The sequence below is a fragment of the Hippocampus zosterae genome, chromosome 3 (genome assembly GCF_025434085.1).
Source record: "Hippocampus zosterae strain Florida chromosome 3, ASM2543408v3, whole genome shotgun sequence".
Classification (NCBI taxonomy): Eukaryota; Metazoa; Chordata; class Actinopteri; order Syngnathiformes; family Syngnathidae; genus Hippocampus; species Hippocampus zosterae.
Window position 1 is genome coordinate 3,481,278 of NC_067453.1, and position 21,548 is coordinate 3,502,825.

General features: G+C 42.8%; 1 protein-coding gene across 1 annotated transcript in view; it reads left to right on the forward strand.

The window, feature by feature from the left end:
* The first annotated feature begins 7,227 nt into the window (after nucleotides 1-7,227).
* lamb1a (laminin, beta 1a) overlaps nucleotides 7,228-21,548 on the forward strand; it is a 64,802-nt gene continuing 50,481 nt past the window's right edge. The window contains exons 1-4 of the mRNA XM_052060800.1: nucleotides 7,228-7,373; nucleotides 9,624-9,838; nucleotides 17,768-17,906; nucleotides 18,745-18,818. Of these exons, the coding sequence (XP_051916760.1) occupies nucleotides 7,265-7,373; nucleotides 9,624-9,838; nucleotides 17,768-17,906; nucleotides 18,745-18,818 (537 nt within the window). The 5' untranslated portion in view covers nucleotides 7,228-7,264. The remainder of the gene's footprint in view (nucleotides 7,374-9,623; nucleotides 9,839-17,767; nucleotides 17,907-18,744; nucleotides 18,819-21,548) is intronic.

The following is a 21,548-nucleotide window of genomic DNA, read 5'->3' on the forward strand; positions in this document are numbered from 1 at the left end:
TATCATCAGCATACTCGAGGTCCTTTAGAATGCAGTTGGCGAGTGGAACTCCTGGAATCTGCTCACAGACTCTTGACATCAGGTGGTCAATGACGCAGTTAAAGAGCTCTGCAGCGGCAACACATCCCTGCCTTACCCGCTGTTGATGGGGAATCACTCTGAGTCTTGGCCATTCACATGTACACAGCTTTCTGCACCCTGGTACAGTTGTTTGAAGAGTGTGATGATCTTGGTTCGGACTCTGAGGGATTTTAAGATGCTCCAGAGAGACCCATGGTCCACTGTGTCAAAAGCAGCGTTGAGGTCAATAAAAGCAATGATTAACGTTTTTGTAATTTCTAAACTCCCGAGACTTTTCTGTCAGGAGTCAGAGAGCAGAGATGTCTTCGATGGTGGAACGATTGGTCATAAATCCGGCTTGTTGTTGGCGGTGTCTGCTTCTGGGTGCAGGTAGAGCTCAGGTGAGTAGAATGCGGTTGAAAGGTTTACTGGGAATGGAGAGGAGTGTGATTCCTCTATGGTTGCTGCAGGTCAGTTGGTCTACCTTGTGCTTCCAGATGTGAAGTATGACGCCCCGCCTCCGGTCATCAGACAATGACTCTTTGACCCACACATGGTTGATGAGCTGTGTGAGCCACAGGATGATGTGGTCGCCACCAGCATTCAGCATCTTTGCTGTGAGTGCACATTGACCTGGCGCTTTCCCATTTTTGAGCGTTGTCATGGCTGCTTTGACTTCAGCTAGCGATACAGTGGTGATGGGACAGTCCGGATTAGTGGTGAAGTGTATAGTGAGGGTTGGGTCTTCGGGGACAGGAGGATGATTTAGGAGCTCACTAAATTGTTACTTCCAACGACTAATGCACTCGGTTTCGTTTGATAGAATGTTGCCAGCCCTGTCCTTGACTAAGTAACAGTGCTGATGGGGGGCCGGCTTTCCCTTTCCGGGGGAGATTGAAGAGCTGCCGCAGATTGTTGTTTTGGGAAGCTGCCTCCATGGCTGATGCCTGATTGCTCCAGAAGGTTTCTCTGTTATGTTGAAGGGAGATGTTCCCTTGGGCGATAAGGAGCCGATACAGAGCCATGTCCCCGCGCAAGCGAGCATCTCGTCTTCTTTCAATGATGTCCAGGATATCCTGGGCTTCTTCGGAGTAGGTCTTGTTCGCCCAATGGTCTCTATGGAAGCCTTGATTACATCAGCTTTAAATTGCTGGTCGCTGGACAGTGTGTTGAATCAGTTGGTGATGGGGCATCTGAATCATTCCATGATGGCCGGCTCTTATAGGCGAGAGGAGTCCAGCCTGGGGGAGGTAGTTTTTGGTGCCCCTGCCTTGAACTTAAGTTGCATGTCTGCTATCAGCAGGAGGTGATCTGTATTGCCAAGTTGTGCACCTCTGTATACACGGCAGCTGATGATTGATTTTTTTCCATCGTCAGGAAACAAGGATGTGGTTGATTGCTTTCTTTGTTTTTCCATCGGGGCTGTACCAGATCCAGTGATGGATCCGCTTACGGGGAAATCATGTGTCGGCAATGCAGAGGTTGGTGGCTCTGCATCGATTGTATAGTCGCTGGCCGTTATCGGTAGTGTTGTCGATGAAAACTGGACCTGTTACAGCTGGGAGGGTGTGGTTTTGGGTGGAGATTCTGGCGTTGGCATCGGTGAGGACAATGACGATGTCAGGGGCGGGGGCTGCCTGGATGACATCTTTTAGCTGGTCGTAAAAACCCCCACCGCAGCTCCAAGCCCCACCTCAACATTACGACCTGCCCACAAGGCAGGGCCGAGACGCATGGCTGGGGGGAGGTCCGGAAGGTAGGCGTGGACGAGGAAGTCACGGGAGCCAAGCTGGCTGTTTCATTTGTGGTGACGTGACTCATTGGACACGGAAATGCCTGCACCGCCGGCACCCACCTATTCATCAATCAGGCTATGATCAACAAGCTCTGACTCCTCCTCCACAAAACCAACAACAATGACAGGACACGGCACCCCCACATGGACAATACCCATCTGCTCCATGGGTACCTGAATCCCCAACAATGGGGATCACCGCTGGCCTCACTGAAAGACTGTCATGAACTTGAACATGCTGGACCACACTTGCTCCCAATGCCGGCTGATACAAGGCTGACTATTGCTAAAGTCAGCTGATGACCCACCACTGAACTCTGTCTTCCAACAGTATCGGCTTTGGTCTCCATAGACTTCCTCCATATGACCTTACCATCCGCTGATCGATCCTTCCCACTGCACAATGCTTTTGACAAAATAGGGAATGAAATTTATTGCATGGCCTGGTTGAATGAAACTCAAGGCAATTTATTTAATGTTCCCTCTTCCTCAATTATTGTAGGTCCTGAAGGGTGTGGCAGCCAGAGTGACCTGTCAGAGAATCTCATCTCATTGACTGGTATCTATGCCTGACACGGCCGCGCTGCACGTACTGTTTTTGCTGTCTACTCAAATATACAAAAATTCTCATTCGTACACATTTTTCTGTAATCTATTTAGCAAAGGTTTTTTCCATATACATATACTTTCAGAATCATATAGGGAATTTTCTCATTCTCTCACCTTGGAGTTAAATTATGCTACACTCGGTTGCCCCACACATTCGATTTTCATTCATTCATTCATTCATTCATCTTCCGAGCCGCTTGATCCTCACTAGGGTCGCGGGGGGTGCTGGAGCCTATCCCAGCTGTCTTCGAGCAGTAGGCGGGGGACACCCTGAATCAGTTGCTAGCCAATCGCAGGGCACACAGAAACGAACAACCATTCGCACTCACACTCACAACTAGGGACAATTTAGAGTGATCAGTCAGCCTGTCATGCATGTTTTTGGAATGTGGGAGGAAACCGGAGCACCCGGAGAAAACCCACGCAGGCCCGGGGAGAACATGCAAACTCCTTCTGGAATTTTTATTCAAGTGCTTAAACAGCTACTCTACTCTTTCCGACCTACGGATGGCGTTGTACTTATTCGGTATGGTAATGTTCTTCTCGATGCATCATCTAAGATTTTCTGTTTGGAAGCCGCGTGGTGGCTCCTTTGACGTTTGGCTTTTTTGCAGTTTCAAACTATCGCATGGGAAAACTACAATGCGCACTGCCTTTATATTTTTGGGGAGACTGAACACATCAGAAGGTATAGCGATGCCGGTTTCTTTTGTGCGGCCTGATTTAGCTGTTTTACCTGGATGTTTCCGAAAAAGAAGGCCCTGTTTCTGAAGTTCTTTTTCAGAAAAGAGAGGGGGACATGAATGACAGGAACGTGAATGACAGGAACGTGAACAACAGGGAAGTAAATAGCTAATTATGATGAATTTTGACATACGTTAACATGCAACTGGACCCACTTGAACAAATACATTTAGCATGCATCACATATGCGGCAGCATTAGGCAAATGTTTACTAAAAAAAAAGGAAAAAAAATGTTTACCAAAAACAAAAAAAAGGAGTAAAAAAAACAGCAGCAGGAACATCGATTAAATATAGCGTGGGGAAAAAAAAACAGAGGCCCCGCTAAAAACAAAAGAAGTAGTTATTAAATGCAGGGCACATATGAGAAGGACTTTTCCCACGTAAAAGTAGGAAATGACAAAGCAGACTAGATGACTAAAGAGACAGCAGAAGACTTGAGTTAGTCAGTGATGGTAGTGGAATCAAGAATGGGAAAATGTATGTTTTCCAAACTAACAACCTTATTTCAGACCAAGAGAGGGCATCCCGGAGGAGCAGAACTAACCGGGTGGCCAGTGATGAGACTGGTTTGTATCGGCATGGAATTGATGGACGTCCAGTCCTGTCGGCAACTAAATTGAAGACTCCAATTTTGGAGGCATGGGTTTTTCATCTGCAATTCAATGTAAGCTCGAACCAACGAATCAGAGGTTTACATCAAAACTCGGATGGTGATGACCTCAGAGAAATTGGATTGGGATGAGGCGCTACCACTTGCGCTTCTCACCATGAGGTCCACCGTTAAGTCCACCACAGGTTTTGCACCTTTTATGATGGGACGTGACCGGGAGTTCCCCGCTCCATGGCAATCCATGGACATGGGCGCTCTTCAACAAACGATTCCCCATGAAGCAGACAAGGAGTCATTGACTGTTCTCGTCTCCTATTATCAGGAGCGGACGAGACTCCAGGGTGAACACCCCATGAAACCACAGACATATCCCGAGCATTTGTATTTGGGGGTCCTACAGCGGAAGTGGCACCAGCCAAGATGAATGGGACCACGCAGAGTGACACAAAGGACCCATCATGCTGTCTACCGGGAAGGAATGCGTCAGCCCCAAGAAGCGTCCCCAACTTCAAAGTGACATTCGGGGGGACAACTGGACGTGAAACCAAGACAAAGTTATCAGGGGGCCCAGAACTAATAACGTATCTTTCTGATTAAATCGGTTATTTTGGTCTCTATTTCTATACTGAGGTGGGCACTGATGTCAGGCTTCACTGAGACTGTTATTTCCGGCTGTAGTTTCTTTGATAATGCTTTGGAAAAGATAGTATTGGTTGTCCCGCTTTGACGACAGATTTTGACACCGAAGTTTTGTGATCACAATTAATATTAAGATAAGATAAGATATCCTTTATTCGTCCCACACTGGGGATTGTGATCAAGAGAGGGTTTGTTAAGGAATTATTCCGCTAGAAGTAGTAGTAGAACACTGTTGAGGAATTTCACCTTGCTATGAGAACTATTGGTACCGGTTTCTGTCCTGAACATCCGCTACTTAAAACAAAGAATGTAGGGTGAAGTTGGGGTCCTATTTCCCCTTGAGTGATTAACAGCCCCCAAGTGTCTTCTTTTGCGTCCCCCACCTCAGGAAAGTTACTGAAGGCTGTCCAGTTCCCTTGAGGAGGAACTCTTATCTCGAGATTTGTGCACAGCAGATGTGGTCTGTACTTTGTCAAAATGCCAAGATCGAACTGACCTTTCTTTGTTTCTGATTTTTACATAAGGGGAAGGACTGCCCGCCCCTAATTAACCTAATTAACATACTACACTTATATGTACGTGTGACTGTCGTTGCTCAGGGCTTCCTGATGAAATCTGAGACTCACAGGAGCCTGAATTGATTTGTGTTGCGTTGTGATAAACTGAAGAAAGGACAAGAACCTGTAACCAAGGAGGGCCAAGAGCAAATTGACAGCTCCCATTCCTCAACAGTTGTCTCGAAGCTGTGGCTGCCGGTCTTTAACCACGGCAGGAGCAGTTCTGATTTGGTCGTCGGCCATCTGTCCCCGAGGATGGATCTCCAAGTTTGTCAAGCCTTCTGCCTCCAGGTGGGCTTTTTGGTTCTTTGTCAGACCTCTGACTCGGCCGTTTCCAATCGTGGGTTCCCAGTGTGTTGGCGTAGTGATTTCTTATATGCTATTGCACTGAGTTGTACACTTCTGGTTGCAACAGTCGGCAGGTTGGTTTCCGCCAGGATCGCTTCAGCAGGGGTTGTCTTCACTTGCCCCATGAGTGCTCGGCTCGTGAATCTCTGGCAGGTCTCAAGTCTGTTGATGGTCAAAAGTTGAGGCCCAAGTTAGCCATGCTGCTGCTGCATACTCCAACAGAGACCTCCCAGTGGCAATGCATGTAGAACTCAGGGTCTCCTTGTCATACCCACACAGGTCGGATGTCTGCCACCCACCTACATCTGCGGCATGACCATTGATGACCAAGATAGGTTGAACATCTTTTGCAGGAACACAGGATTGTAATGGGGCTTCTTTGCCATGTTTTTGAAATATATGGTTTTCAGGTGCTTGTGTATGTGACCGGGGTTGTGCCAGACACAGCAAAACATATTATCCGACTAAACCTCTTTAAAAATGTACTGTTAATGGTTGAGCTGTATGATTCAAGCAATTTGATGGCAATTACAACTTTTTTTCTTGAAAACATAGGAAAATGACAAAAATGTTTTTCAGAATTTTTGGTGCATCAGTTGTCCTCCACTCCTGCCCTTCGTGACATCTTTGTCTGAAGGTGATGTGAAAGTCTTCCAATGTAAAACACATTCCTTAAATCCAAAAATGTAGGAGTGTTTTGAACAACTGCACTCAAGGTGTCAATTTCAAACAGAACAGAGAATCTAACTCTTTTCACACTGCCCTTGTAAGGTGAAACTGAATGCAATATAGTCTCAAACGTGAAAAAAGGGTTCAACAGCTTCTGTGTGTTAGGTTGCAGGATGAGGGGGAGTGATGATTCTAGTGCGGTGGTCATTCTCAACAGCGAAGCTCTCCAATAGTCAGTCAAAAATGCCCCCCGTTGCTCCTAAATTCTTTTTATTCTTGGATTAATTTCATGTGGCAACAGTGTCACCAAAATACAGCCAATCATAGAATGAATGAATGAATTGTGTTGACCTTGTGAGAAGGTAGTCTGTGCTGATCATTATTTAGTGCTCAAAGCTTTATCGTATTGTTGATCTCTGTGTTCCTGATGTTAGCTTGCAAACGGATAAGTTGCTCTCCTCCAAAAGATTCGCTGTGCAGGCCACTACAGGTTGAGAGTCATTATAATTACCTACTACACAGAGAGGCAGCGGATACTGAATGAGTCTTCAAATGTTCAGGTGGGGGGTCACATTCTCAAACATCCCCCACCCAGACAGACACTTTTTCCTTTGTTCTCACAGGTGAGATTACTGAGCTTTTACTGTGGGGTTGGGAGTCGAGGCATTGAGGAATGTGGGGGGTGTTCTGAACTGAGTTGTAAACTAAACAGCACTGAAAAACAACGTAAAAAAGTGATTCCAAAGGGGGTGAAAACATGCAGCAATCAACATGAGTGCTATTACCTAGGCAAGCCAAGCAACAAGAATATGTTACATCAATAAAGACGGATTAAAAATATTTGCATTATCGTGACTTGGAATTGAGTTGTAGTCATGTGTGTGTACGTGTATGTTAATGTGTGTGTGTGTTTTCTAACGTGACAAAAGTAAACTGATCTCAAGCTTAGACAACTGTTAAAAAGTGTTAGTAAGTTGAAGTGGAAGCTAAAATGCACGCTATTTATAAAATGTATTGTAATGGCACATTGTGAGGATCTCAGAATTGCTTATCATCTGTTTTTGAAAAATCTTTGATTTTGAAAATAGACGTATAGTCAAAGTGTATATCAGAACCTTGCCAGGGGCACGAATTTACACGAATTACTTGTCTGCGTTATTTATTCTGAAAGTCTGGCGGATGCTCGTTTGTCTGAATAATGTGGTGTACTTTTATATAGGCGGGAGGGGGTGATGTGTGGGAGTTCAGGTCTGCTCGGCTCAGGAGGTTGGAAGTTTAAGTTGAGTCTTCTCATCCGTGTGAGGACGAAAATGCTACGTGTTCAACTCATGCTGCTTCTGGGTGAGAAAGCTTTAAGTATACTTTTTAGTTTCAAGGAAACCAGCTGCTCTAAAATGGGGTTCTTTCACACGCAATACGACGTAAATGCATTTCTGCTTTTAACCGACTCTGTATAGAAACTGATGGAACAGGGACGTTTTTAAAACTTCCTCTCGACTTGGATTTAATTTACCGAGAATGTTGTTGACATTAAAATGTATGTAAAATGACAAAAGATTTTATACAAAGCAAAGCCCCCCCAAAAAATCAGGAGACTACAGAATTTGAAATGTCTCCCAACTTAATTTTGTTAACAGATCACTGAACATCAAATGAAGTTCTTGTGATTCAATCATGTCAGTCCAGTTAATGACCTTTTGATAAATAAAAAGAATAAAACCTCTGTAGTTTGAATTATGGCACTCAAAATTGTTCCAAGGTGTGATTATGATCGTGAATGTTCGTTCATCTATGTGTGCCCTGCTATTGGCTGGCAACCAGTTCAGGGCTTACCCCACGCACTGCCCGATGATGGCTGGGATGGGCTCCAGGAGGCCCGCGACCCTTGTGAGGAAAAGCGGATAGAAAATGGATGGATGGATGGATAAATTATGTCAGTAAAAGCTTACGATTAAATTCCTCAGTTTTAAATAGGGCTGCAATTAATTCCTTTTAATACTCGTTGAATCTTTTGATTATTTGGTGAATTAATTCACTTTCTTTTTAATGACCATCTCTTATTTAAAAACAGAACAATATTGTAAACGGATTACGATGCAGTTAATGGTTTGGTTTTGAAACAGGAAATAGGCAAACATGTTGAGCATTTTTTTCCAAAACCAAAGCAGATGTTTGCAAATTTCTTGTTTTTTATTCAAAATGAAGAAAGAGTTTGATTTCCTGGAGGATGTATTTGGGTCAAATTTGAATATTTACTGTGAAGAGGCTGAAATTCAGTGTCAGGTCTCAAAATTATTATGATGAAAAATAATTATGAATTTGATAATGTTTTAGTTGGTGATTATTCATACTTCTAGTTTAAAAGGTTAATGTGAACACATTATATACAAGAGCAACTCAATGTGTTTTTTCCAGGACAGCTATCAAGAGCTGATATTCATTTTCACTAAAAAGGAAATATATATATAAAATCTTGAAACATATCGTTGTTGTCCTGTAAAAAAAAACATGTCATTTTTCAAAATTGTAATTATTAAAGTTAAAATGTTTAAACATGGCAAAAAATAGTTGTGTTTTTCACAGGACACTGACGATATATTTATTTTCAGTTTTGCAAAATGGCTACAGTCAAGACATAATACAGTGTATACAGCTTACAAAATTTGTGTTTTATATCACTGAACCATATTTACAATTCCATATCGCTGGCGTCGGGCCAAAACCCCATGAGTAACCATTTGGTAAAACCATGCCATTGGTCAGTCAACAAGCATGAGTATTCTTCGAAATTATCAACCAATCTGAAATATTGAAAATGTTTTGCTCTCTTTGAAGATGCGATATTTATAGTTGAACAACGTTTTGGGGTCACCTGAAAGGTGACTAATTGGGAGGTACAAGGTTTTGGCCCAAAGCAAAGGATATGTACCATGGATGAAATAGTGAGATAGTGATTTTGTGAGCGGCACGCAAAGCTCACCGCCAGCGCTCATTCATTCTGACTGGAGAGCACTGTCATTCATTTGGCCACCTCTCCGAGTCAATGGCTCGTTGTCCTCACTCTGTGGCGTCTGAAGCCCTCCGACAGCCACCCAAAGCCACCACCCCTGAGGTCGGGACCACGATCGATCGAGCCAGGGGGAGAGGTGAGTCTCTGCTCTGCTGTTGGAGACTGATCATTCAGGTGAACGGCACCTGGCTAGCAAGCAACGCGTGCGCTGGCAAATTTTCATTTTTATTTTTTATGATTAATCATCAAAAATGCATTCACTCGTACATATGGAATCGTAAATATGGTTCAATGTTGTTGTCAAACACTCTTATATTAATTATATATTGTATACGGTATGCTGCATCGTTGTTGGACAGTCAATATACAGTGACGACACAGCCCTGCTCGGCCCCAGAAGGACTGCACTTTTGAACCACATCCGAGATTGTCCTGAAAAGCTGTTTCATTGGAATTTGGCCCAGAAAAAGTCAAATGGAGACGATATGGAATCGGGCTCATGGCAAAGCACCTCAAGTGTGTGTTTATTTTATTTATTTAGTTTTTGACTGACCAATCTTTGTTGGGGCTACTGTTCTTAGGTCTGTTGGTGTTCACCTTGCCCCAGAAAGTTAGGCCTGTGGTTGGCCAAGACCAGGATCACTTCAGCGTACCGGAGCTCAGTGATGTCTGCACTGAGGGCAGCTGTTACCCAGCAACGGGAGATCTTCTGATTGGTCGAGCGCACCAGCTTTCATCCACCTCCACCTGTGGACTAACTCGTCCTGAACCCTTCTGCATTGTCAGTCATCTGCAGGTAATAAAATGGTTAGATCAGGGATCACCAATGTGGTGCCCTGGGCACCAAGTAGACCCCAGGCACCATCTGAGTAGCCCGCGGGCATGCTCTAAAACCAACTCACCAGTGATGGGACGTAGGGATTTTCTAGGAATGTTCTCGAGTGATCATTTGAAATTATAAACATTGGCAAATATTTCTCGAAACAAAGTGTTTACACATTGACATTTTTCTGTTTCCAAATGATTGTTAGAATTCATTAACATGATCAGTGTCTTCATTTAAAGAAATCATTAAATGACAACATACAATAGCAGCATTAACCAAAGCAACCTATGAAAATTTGCTGTTTCAGAAGTATGTATCAAACTGGTAGGCCTTTGCAGTAATCGGTACCCAACAAGTAGCTCTCAGTTTTAAAAAGGTTGGTGACCCCTGATTTAGAGAATAGCTATAAATCACGTACTATGAATCCCCATTTTAACTTGGCAAGGTGAATCAATTTCAGTGTAATTTTGACAGTTCCTGCTATTCAGTAGGCCATGTCATAGTTAAGACACAGAGAATAAAATACATCAGAATGTAAACCAGCTATCTTCTAACTCAAAGACAAATAAATAAACAAACAAACTTCAAGCTTCAACATCTAAATTTAGACAACAGAATATTTTAGACAGACCACGACAGCTTTTTACACTGACCCGAACAAATGTTGCACATTTCTGCACTTGAACCAATGTGATTTAGATGACCTGACAACATCAGCATCTATTATGATGTATACCATACACGAGTGGTTCCAAACCTTTTTGGGCTCGTTTAGCCCTGAACCTTTTTGTCATACTCTGAGTACCCCCTCACTCATACATATTGATACTTCTCCGAAAATAGGATGGAACAAAGCAGATTTTTAAATGAAAATGATTTTACTTTGGGGCGGCCCGGTAGCCCAGTGGTTAGCACGTCGGCTTCACAGTGCAGAGGTACCGGGTTCGATTCCAGCTCCGGCCTCCCTGTGTGGAGTTTGCATGTTCTCCCCGGGCCTGCGTGGGTTTTCTCCGGGTGCTCCGGTTTCCTCCCACATTCCAAAAATATGCATGGCAGGCTGATTGAACACTCTAAATTGTCCCTAGGTGTGAGTGTGAGTGTGAATGGTTGTTCGTCTCTGTGTGCCCTGCGATTGGCTGGCAACCGATTCGGGTGTCCCCCGCCTACTGCCCGGAGACAGCTGGGATAGGCTCCAGCAACCCCCGCGACCCTAGTGAGGATCAAGCGGTTAGGAAGATGAAGGAAGATTTTACTTTGTAAACTTAATTTGAACATTTCAGTCCTCTGCATTGTCTTCTTTTTAACTCAAATTAAACATAAACATCAACATGTTGCTTTGAAAAGAAATAATAAAAAGCCCCAAAAAAATCAATTAAAAAAAAGAATAAACCCGCCCGGTCTGGGAAATAAATTATTAAAGGTTTCCTCGTACCCTCTGCAATGTGCTCATGTGCCCCTGGTTGGGAAACACTGCAATCAACATGGAGTGGATATAAAATACACAGTGGTACCTCTACTTACGAAATTAATTGGTTCTAGAAGAAATGTCTTCACTAGAAAATGTAAGGTTGTAAGTAGAGACGTGTTTACCATGTAAATGCCCTAATTCGTTCCAAGCACCCCAAAAATCAGACATAAATGTTTCTGAAAGCATGAAAATGCATCAAAATCTATATATATATTGCGCGTCGTCCCGCACGCGGTCTGTCCTTCCGTCTGTCCCTTTTCAAAACGTACCTACTTCACCGCGCCGCTGCGCGCCGCCACTGCACCGCTCAGGCAGTGGCTCACTACGATCGCGCGGGCATCTTAGCGAAAAAATGTTGTCTACCCACAAGCATTGCAATGAAATTGTTAGTTATTTAGTAGAGCTAAACATCTCTTTATTTTCGCGATAAGCAATGAAGATGAACAAAAAGTTGAATCAAGCAACAACACTTTTGTGGGCCGAAGCTGATGAGCCGCCCGGAGGGCGGTGAACCACCACCTTACCAGCCTTCCGCAGGAACTAGCTGATGAGCCTCCCGGAGGGCGGCGAACCAGCTAGTATGTAATAAATAAATAAATAAATAAAAATATATGTTGCAATTAGATTATTGCACAGTAAATGAGAGTTGTGCATAATGTAAAAAAACTAAGTATAAAGAATACAAATTATGATCGTTTAACTTTTAACTGCGTCCTCATCATTTTTTGCCCTCTTTTGTCCATGTTCTCTCTCAGAAGTGTTTTTTTCCTAGCGTTTTGTAAAGAACTGATCCAAGGACATTTGCCTTTGTCGGCTTTTAACAATCCTTCGAAAACGTCCAAGGCAAACATCAGCATAGTGAGCAATCGCCCGACTGGTGCTTTTTCTGGGTGGTTCACATTTACGTAAAATCATCGGATCCCCTCATGGCCCGACGGGCGAATGACGAGGACGCTGCATAGACACAGATCTATCTATCTCTTGATCTATCAATCGACAGTCATCGACCCATACGGTAAAAGTCACTCTTAGACAAGGGATGCCAGGATGATGTTAGGTAATATCCAATGGGAGAGCAGCTATAAGTATGTTGCGTTCAGGAAACTCTGAGTCACGAGTAACAGCCCATACTGTATTTTTACCTTTAGTATCTTGAAATATCTTTCATAACAAAGGGCAATATTTTCCTGTTAAGACATTTCGTAACTTGAAAATTGGTGATGTTCATAGGTAGAGGTACCACTGGATATATAATCTCAAAACTTTTTCACACCGGTAATGTACAACTCAAGTGATTATCTTCCTCTTTTCAAAAGGGGAAGTTAAAAAAAAACTTTGATAATGTGCACAAGTGTGAACACCCTCTTATCACTGAGAAATGAGGCACAAAATCTCTGAAGCCAAGGAAACCAAAGGGTGAACTTTTTAGCCGTAGCTCCCAAAGATCTGTTTGGCATTCGACAACACCGCTTATTATCAAAACAACACTATATTTGCAGTGAAGCGTGGCAGTGTTATGGTCATGTGTTGACCCCCACTTTTAACATGAGTTTGAATGGGAATGGTAAATTCTAAACATTTCCCCTCTGAACAAATATTTTAAAACATTTTTAAATCATTGATGTTGTTCATTTGGTCTTCTTGCCAGTTTTGTTGTAGCTTGTACCTGTGATGATTACTGACACTGTTCTTGCGCTATTTAAATGCTCACTGGTGACGGGTCGCATACGTAACACATCCTTGAAACATCACACCCCGAACATACCATGCCAGCTTCGATTGGCTTTTACAGATGTATTGTTTCTCCGGCTATGTGGAGGAACTGTGGTGGAGTGTCATGTCACCCCAAGACAGGATTTAGCCAGCTTGAGTACTGCCTGTAAGGCAGGCTGATGTTAACATACCATAATGTTTCTCTCTGTTCACTTTCCTTTTATTTGGATCTCCCCAATCCAAATTTGATTTGTGTTAAAATAACACAAAGATAAATCAAAGGGGCAGCCCTGTAGCCCAGTGGTTAGCACGTCGGCTTCACAGTGCAGAGGTACTGGGTTCGATTCCAGCTCCGGCCTCCCTGTGTGGAGTTTGCATGTTCTCCCCGGGTCTGCGTGGGTTTTCTCCGGGTGCTCCGGTTTCCTCCCACATTCCCAAAACATGCGTGGCAGGCTGATTGAACACTCTAAATTGTCCCTAGGTGCGAGTGGGAGCGTGTATGGTTGTTCGTCTCTGTGTGCCCTGTGATTGGCTGGCAACCAATTCAGGGTGTCCCCCGCCTACTGCCCAAAGACAGCTGGGATAGGCTCCAGCAACCCCCGCGACTCTAGTGAGGATCAAGCGGTTCGGAAGATGAATGAATGAATGAATAAATCAAAGAGTGGGACTCCATAGAGCTTGACAGTGAAATAACAAAAACAAAAGGAAATAGCTGGATTATATACAATATTACAATAAAAAGGCAGACATTAATTGAAAAGAAAAAAACTTTTTTTTTGTTGCCTTAATTTAAATCAGATTCATTAATTGCTCTGTCCAGCAACTGCCTCGATCATTTTTTTAACGTAGTACTATCAGAAAATGTAAACAATATGAACAATACATTTTCAATCATTTATTGGACTACAATAAAATACCATCCATCTTTATTTATATATACTGTAATACACAGTACATTTTACAGGTTTCTTACATTCAACATCTTTATTCTCCAAAGCTGTACCAAAGTAGACTTGCTAGATGGGCTTTTTTAGAAGGGCCCCCTTCGACTGATGGAATGGAATGTTTGTCAGAAAATAAACTCCCTGTTGTGTATTACTTTGTGTGTGGCTCTGGGGGGGGGTTAGAGTCTGCAGCACATCCTGTGTTGACCATAAAACCCCTCGCCAACATACACACACACACACACACATACGCACACGCACGCACGCACGCACGCACACACACACACACACACACACACACACACACACACACACACACACACACACACACACACACACACACACACACACACACACACACACACACACGCGCACCCCATACAGAGGTGGTGATATAACTGAAGACAGATGTTTGTCCAGCTGCTCTGGGACACTCTGTGAGCGGAGTTCTCTCACTGAAAGTAATCCATTGATCGCTGACAATGTATCTGAAACAAGCGTCTGCCTGTCTTCACCTATTTGCCAGTATTGGTCAGTGTAGAAAAGTAAATCAGTTCAAGGAAGGAAAATGCTTCAAATGAATTATATTGTTTCATTATAACCCAAACATTTAATTGGGCTATTATTTATTTTTTATTTTTTTGGTTTGACATAAGATTTTCGTGTCTTCATCTTGACAAACATAAAAAATGATATACGGTACCGGTAGTTCCATCCAGACTTGAATTGTCATCAAATTGTGTGGGGATGAAAAATGTGTAATTTGTTTTCCGGCACATATTAAGGATACAGTTACTGCTGTGCGATATTAAGATAAATATAAATATTGTAATAGGGCTGGGTGACATGATGACAGAAAAAAGACGACGATCTGCTGAGAGTATATTTACTAAATAAAACATGGCGGAAATATGTGTGACAACAGGCAATAAGACTCGACCTTTCCCTACTCCGCTCTCGATCTTAGTACAGAAATAATTTACATCAGTTTTGATCTTTTATGTCAAACACCAAAACATAGCATTTTTTTAAATGTTCGCCGTCACACCACCATACCAACATAGGGTGTGTTCTTCGCTTTTAGAATGCAGGCCCCGCCTACTGCCCGAAGACAGGAGGGATAGGCATGCCCCGCCACCCTTGTGAGGATTAAGCAATTCAGAAAATGGATGGATGGATGGGCTTCTAAAATGCTGCCCTCTTCTAGTCAAACCTAGGCATTGCACCTTATTCCACCATTTCTTTTATTCCCCTTTTATGGTGATATTTTAGATTATCTTACATTTGTTGTAATCTGGAAGAAATATTTCATATGTTTCTGTATTCATTTGTTTTCATTTAGTATACTTCATATTAAAAAAATAATAATAGTCACTACTTTTCATTGCTTTAAAACGGTCATTTTACAACTAAATAAAAATATTATCCTAATCAAGATCAGACAATGTGGAAAAAACTATGTTGTAATCTATTTTTTCCCTGATATATCGCTAGGCCCTCTATTGTAGTGCGATATAAAAACATCAACTGAATGACACAACCGTTTTCACTTACCGTATTTTCACGACTATTCGACGCATCGTACTAATGGCCGCAGTCTCATTAATGCGTGACATTTCTGTATTTTACACATACACAGGACGCATCGTACGAATAGCCGCAGTTTTACAGTGGTAAAACATACGCCAGCTTAAACATACGGCATGCATGCGCGCACTCTAACACGTTAGCTTGAAGCATACGGTAGCATGCCAAAACATACAAATAAGATAAAAACACGTTTTTAAAAAGGCAACGAAAGCAGAACTGAGTTCGGGTGTATTTTATTTAGCCATCGTACAATGTTCTCACGTTTTTCGATCAATCATCACCTAGAAATCCATCAAAGTCCTCATCCTCTGTATCAGAAGCAGAGGACTGCACATCTCAGTTGTCATTGAATGCATCACATGCTAGTGTGAGTTGCTACGCATTGCCGAGCGGAAAGAAGTAGTAGCAACAGCAAAGTCAACATTTCTCTCGTGTGAAGCTTTCCCACATTTGAAAGTAAAGAACAGAGCGAAACATGGTGGCAGCGCGTGTGTGTGTAGAAAGAATTGAACAATTGTGCAAGTACCGTAATCCATCAAAAACGCCGCGTTCCCTCTCGTTGTTGCGTATTGTGGCGTAACTCGCCAAGCGCTGCCTCTCACTCTTTGTAAAGTTGTGTTTGCCACCGATCATCCATTGTTCCCATGCCGTTTGCAACTTTACTTTGAACGCCCGGTTGATGCCAATGTCCAGCGGTTGGAGTTCTTTAGTCAAGCCTCCGGGAATAACGGCAAGCTCAGAGTTCATTTGCTTGACTTTTTTTTTCACCGCTGCTGTGAGATGGGCACGCATGCCAAAAGCATAACCGGTGGCTTTAAGTTTGAACTGAGCTTCGTAGGCGTGCGTGTCTTTTTGTCGAATTTATTTTCAGGGGTTCTTAGAAACCAAAACCGGAGTTGTTTTGCAACAAAGCACATTGCCACACTCTATACAAGTGTTGGTACTGGCTTGAGGCGTCCACTTACACGCCCACCCTTCACCATTGGCGGACTAGCTTGTCTGTCCTCTCTCTCCCTCTCTCTCTCTCTCTCTCTCTCTCTCCCCCCCTCTCCATATATGTATGTATACACGCCCACCCTTCCCTGATTGGCCGACTTCTTTCACAGTCACTTCCGCCTTTTCTCTATATAAACAGCGTGTCGGCAGTCAGTCAGATTTTGGAACTCAGCGCATATAAAGGACGCTCCGCACCATAAGGCGTACTGTCCATTTTGGAGAAAATTTAAGACTTTTAATGGCGCCTTATAGTCGTGAAAATACGGTATTTTGAGGTGTGGGATTGGAGGGGTATTGGCTTAGTTCAGTTGCTATGCCAATGTCAGCATTCCAAACTGTAACACAACAACCCTTGCATTCGTATAACATCATCTTCACCCACCATGCAAGACAAATAGATTTACGCTCAATCTATTATCACAACTTGCCTGGTGTCTATTTGTGTTGCCAGCCATTGAGATCCTGGTTTATGTTTGAAGAAATGTTCAGTTAGTTGTAATTTTCAAGTCAAGTCAAGTCAACAGTATTTATAAAGCACTTTCAAACAGCCATCGCTGCATATAAAGTGCTGTACATGGAGCAATTTAACATGCACAATAAACAGTAAGACAAATTGGTAATAAAGGCGGTATTAAGCACCAAACAGTAAAACTAAGAACAAACTAAGTCATTCTCCAAGTTTCATTTCAGAAGAATTGTTTGTTGAGAAGATGGTCGCCCAAATGTAAGAAAGGCACAGATCCCAACCTCTACATACAGGCCTGATGTTCGGTACTGCGTCATCTCATCTGCCTCTCTATGACCTTGGTACATCCATCACTTGAAACAGTGTTAGTCTGGACTCATCAGCACAAATTCCCCACTGCTGAGAAGTTTAGGTGCTATGTTCATTTGCAATGTCAACCCTTCTTTGACCTCACTGATGTTTTCTTAAGGCTTCGCAGCCATTTTGTCAAGTTGCCTTCAGCATGTTTAACAACACTTCTACTTTTGATTTGTTTTTCTTTTTGTTGTTGTTGTTGTTCTCACCAAATGTTGAACTTTGGTCAGAATCATTACCCAAGATATCATGTACTGTATCTTCACTGCACTCATACAGGAAAACAGGAATCTGAGGAATTCCAACCTTCATAAAGCCCCTGTTGCCTTTCCTCCTTCTGCCCCACTCTTCCTTTTCTTTTATTTCAGGAGGAAAAAAAATGTTTCATGTGTGACTCAGTGGTGCCCTACAGCGAACTAGACAATCAGACGGGAAGCCATCGTATTAAGAATGTTGTGACCACCTTTGCTCCAAACAGACTGAAGACATGGTGGCAATCTGAGAATGGTAAGAAAAAAAAAATCAATGAAAGGTCAAAGGTCTACACCAGTCACGCAGATTGTTTCGTGTTGAAGCGAGAGAGCCAGACGTTTTAATTGACAAAAGGCCATACATTTACAGTTACAGTTAATTGCAAATAAAGTGTATCCATCCGGAGAATATCATTCATTTCAGTAGTCACATACCACGCACAATCTCTATTCAGTAATCTGTGAAGTTTGAATGCTGAGGAGCTTGGATTACCGTACATTTTTCCCTACTAGTCTCACTTCTCAATGGCATGTTTGAGACTCACAGCAGACGAAATCAAGTCTTTTCTGCATGGCAATGGCAAAATTATATTCCATCCATTTTCTGATACGTTTATCCTCACAAGGGTCACGGGACATCCTGGAGCCTATGCCAGCTATCTTCGGGCAGAAGATAGCACCCTGAACTCCTTGCCAGCCAATCGCAGGGCACACAGAGACATACAACCATGCGCACGCACACTCACACTTCGGGACAATTTAAAGTGTTCCATTAACCTGCCAGGCATGTTTTTGGAATGTGAGAGGAAACCGGAGTACTCGGACAAAACTCATGCAAACTCCACACAGGAAGGCCGGAGCCGGAATTGAACCCATGACCTGCACTGTGAGGCCGACGCACTAACCAGTTGGCCACCCGGGCATCGAGATTATATTATACATTATAATAGATATTTTATATTCCTTTAAACCCTCATTATCCCAGTTTTACATAAATACTGCATCTAGGCACGACGTGGGCATTGTACTCTGCCTGTGTCATTCAATCAGAATGTTGATCTAATGATGAAAACAATATTGATCTCTGTATACAGGTGTGGAAAATGTCACAATCCAGCTAAACCTGGAAGCAGAGTTTCACTTCACTCACCTCATCATGACCTTCAAAGTGAGTGATTGCAAACTGAATTAGGAGATTATACATGAATACATTCAACAGGTGTATGTTTAATTGTGTGCTCCAAATTAAAAAGGCCTTAAGTTACGCATTTTACAATTTTTGTAATGATGTATTTTGTGTTATACAAACATTCTTTTTTTTTCAAACACTCAAAATGGGATTTTTTATTCTTTATTTTTTGCAAAAGGAAAAAAAAAATTGTGTCTGGAGGTCCCAACCAAGCCCTACTAACAATCCCGACCGGACGTGTTCATGTAAAATGCATTGGTTTGAAGCCTCCTGCAAAAAGGCAAACTCATTTGCGATCCTCTGGCGCCACCTAAAAGTTGCACAATTGGAATGAGCTCAACCCAACAATGTGGCATGCATACGTCTGTCCAAGCGAAAACAAAGCGATTGACGTAAAAATCGCGTGAAATTCATTTTTACACTTTAGGTTTACGATGCATTCAAAAATATGAATTATAATGGGTCTCTATGGTGCAAAATATGTAAATTGTGAAGATTAAGGTATCAAAACGTTTTTTTATTATTGCTGCAATGCCTGAGAATTATCAGCCGGTGACGTCATGAAATTTAGGCCATTTTAGAACCCCTCCATAAGTTTCAGCTCTCTCGTGTTTTTCTGAATGCCTTTGCCTTTGATTCAAAGACATCATTTTACATTTATCGCAAGCGGTGCACTACGAGGGTTATGAGATACACCAAGGTCTTTGAACACCCAAGTTTGTTGTGAAGAGTGTGCAGCTCTAGTGTCTATCATAAACAGTTTGTACTTAAGTAAACGCCAATGATGTATTTTTACTCTAAAAATCAATTTTATTCGATACGGAAATTGTAAAATCACTACAGTATTGTTAGAATATTATTTGAGGGACAACTTACTTTTCGGGTACCTGTCGTACAAAATATATAATTGGGCCCTTTTTTCAATCCAGGCACAAGTCTAGCGCAAAGTGTACTCTGCACATAGGTGGCGTTTTCTTTTGGTATTTTGCTCGACTGTGCTGCAGTAAAACTGAGTGTAACAAAGTGTTTGTCCCTTTGTATGCCATTTTGGGATCGACTGTAGTGTTTTCCCGGCCAATTCTTGCGTATCCTGTATTTGCGTTAAAATCATGGTTGTACGGTGTGCACGGCTAAAATGTGCATGCACATAAACATCGCAGAAACAGAAATTAGACTCATAGGAGTGTGTGCATGACATTGGAACGTAAACTTCAGTATCTCCCTTTACAGCTCATGTAGTCTGTCGTGTGTGTGTGACATGCAATCAAACACCCCATGATTTGTTCTCTCCCAGGGCTAACGGGGAATTCACTTACTTGAGAGTTTCCCTCATATTTTCAATAAATGTATGATACACACACACACGATCGAGACGTATTCAATGTAAGGTGTGGATTTGTTCAAAGGTAGTGCTTTGCAGCCGACCGTCCAATCGCGATGACTGATTGTTTTTGTATCCCGTGCCATGCACAAATTGAACAGCCCCATCACCTCGCCGTTTTCCCGTCGAGCTGTTCCTCTTGGGGAAATTACTTGCACACAATTTTTGAAGCCTCCGCACACACGAGCTGCAGCTGGGCCTCCTCCTGGACCAGCCTAATTTTTTTCCAATCACCCTTTTTTTCTTTATCCCCCTGGGAGACACAGAGATGAGCTTTTTGGGGGAAAGTGTGTGTTTTTTTTGTAATTGTATTTTATTACAGTGCACTCCGCTTAATAGAACACCATTGGGCCGAAGCGCTTCTGTTCTACTAAGCGGAGTTTCTATTAACCGGAGACACTTTATTAGGTACACCTTCAGACACGTCGACGACCAAGTTATGCACGCAGAAAAACCCCTGCTGACGAGTTAGAAGAGATATTTCGACTGTGGACGTCCATATCTTTAATCAAACAACAAAACAACAACTTTAATCAACTTCAGTCAAACATCTCAAATCACGAGAAAAATTTCGTTACTTTTGTCTGGAAACAGGAGTCCGTAATTTTGCGGTTGACTTCCCTCTCAATGCGCTGGATAAGAGGGAAGTCCTGGAAACCGTGGGCGTACCTTCTGAGAATCCGGCAATGCATCGTATCGTATAGCCCTCGTCTCTTGAATGAAGTTGAAGCCATTGTGATGTGCGTGTGTCTATGTGTGGAGTGACGCGTGCTACCTGTTACTGTATACGGCTAGAACTACCGCGTTTTCTCGCGATAGTGGTACAGTATCGCGATAGCTACACTTCGAAAACCACTAGTTTACAATGTTCATTGCTTACGGCCTGTTCTATTAAGCGGAGATCTTTTCTACTAAGCGGAGTATCTTTATAGGAAATTGCATTAGGCAAATCTGTTCCAGAGCCTTTTGCTCTATTAAGCGGATTACTCTATTAACCGGTGTTCTATTAAGCGGAGTGCACTGTACAAAGAAATCCATTGCTGATATGGACACATAAGGCACATTCAGAATTTAGCTCTGATGCCCATGCACCGCTCTTAGTGGGAGCGTTCGAAGAGGTAGAATGGAATCTGTACCCAGTAATTTCTGAACGCAGCCAGTACGGACGCGGCGTGTCCCCAGTCAGAGTGGCTGTTACACGCGCCGGCACTCCATGTTTGGTGCCGCCTGAAAAGCCGAATGACAGATTTGAGCAACCGTCTCAGTTTCAGAACGGCCGCATTGAGCCAGTGCGCGCCGGGAGGTGATTTCAGGATGCCCCCCTAATG